The sequence below is a fragment of the Myotis brandtii genome, unplaced genomic scaffold (genome assembly GCF_000412655.1).
Source record: "Myotis brandtii unplaced genomic scaffold, ASM41265v1 scaffold1888, whole genome shotgun sequence".
In the NCBI taxonomy this organism is placed as follows: Eukaryota; Metazoa; Chordata; class Mammalia; order Chiroptera; family Vespertilionidae; genus Myotis; species Myotis brandtii.
Genome location: NW_005357024.1, coordinates 289,210 through 290,207, shown reverse-complemented (window position 1 = coordinate 290,207; position 998 = coordinate 289,210). Strand labels below are relative to the sequence as shown.

The following is a 998-nucleotide window of genomic DNA, read 5'->3' as shown; positions in this document are numbered from 1 at the left end:
GAGGCAGCCAAACCAGGCTTCTCTCTCATCATTGATGCTTCTATCTAACCCTTCCTCTCTGAAATCAATATAAATATATATATTTAAAAAATAAAATAATAAAATAAAGTCGCGCCTGATTTTATTACCACTAACTTCCACTAGTAAGTAGTAAGACATTCCCTTGGAGCTGCGTTATTTCGTGCCTGTTCGCTCACCTGGAACAGCCACGCTAAGATCTTCAGGAGCATAAACAGACACGCAGGCCCGTGGCTGAGAAGAGCGCTGAGCCTGGGAGACATCAGCCCCCGTGCACAGAAGGGAGCGAGCGGGGAACAGAGGAAAGAGACACATGGAACATGGGCTCTGAGGGCTCTGAGGGCGCCGCCCCTGCCGGACCCGGAGGGGCAGGGGGGCCCCAGGATTGCACCGTTAGGTCCAACGAGGCAAAGCCGTGCACCTTGACCACCTGAGTGCCCAGCACGGTGAACCCCGGGGACCACAGTCCTGCCGTTTTACAGCATGAAGATTAAGCTTCCCCGTCTCAGGGCAGGAGGACGCCAAGGGGCCGGCGCAGCCCGCGGTTAAGAGTGAGAAGCACTGGTCATCAGCGCTTCTGTGACCCCGGCAGGAGAGGGGGCGCGGCAGCCTCGCTCCTCCCTCTCTCAGCGGTCATGGCCGCACACGTTTAGGAGGAGACATGGCTCTGGGTAAAGGAACGTAACTGAGGAGCAGACATTTGACAATGTTGGTGGGAAGACTCAGAAGATTTAAACAGAAATGACTGACCGTGAGAACATGCAGGGGACAGAGTGAAAGGTCCAGACGAGGACGCGTCCCCCTGCGCCTGGGACAGACATGGGCGCAGTGGCTGTGTCCTCACCCAGAAACCGGAAATGACTGACCGTGAGAACATGCAGGGGACAGAGTGAAAGGTCCAGACGAGGACGCGTCCCCCTGCGCCTGGGACAGACAGCGGCGCAGTGGCTGTGTCCTCACCCAGAGACGGCCGGTGTCCC

General features: G+C 56.7%; 1 protein-coding gene across 1 annotated transcript in view; it reads right to left on the bottom strand.

Annotated features, from left to right (window-relative positions):
• Positions 1 to 998, bottom strand: part of PRSS12 (protease, serine, 12 (neurotrypsin, motopsin)) — a gene marked incomplete at its 3' end in the record, with an annotated part of 52,075 nt that overhangs the window by 23,557 nt on the left and 27,520 nt on the right. Inside the window, exon 7 of the mRNA XM_014538290.1 lies at positions 979 to 994. Coding sequence (XP_014393776.1) covers positions 979 to 994 — 16 coding nt within the window. The remainder of the gene's footprint in view (positions 1 to 978; positions 995 to 998) is intronic.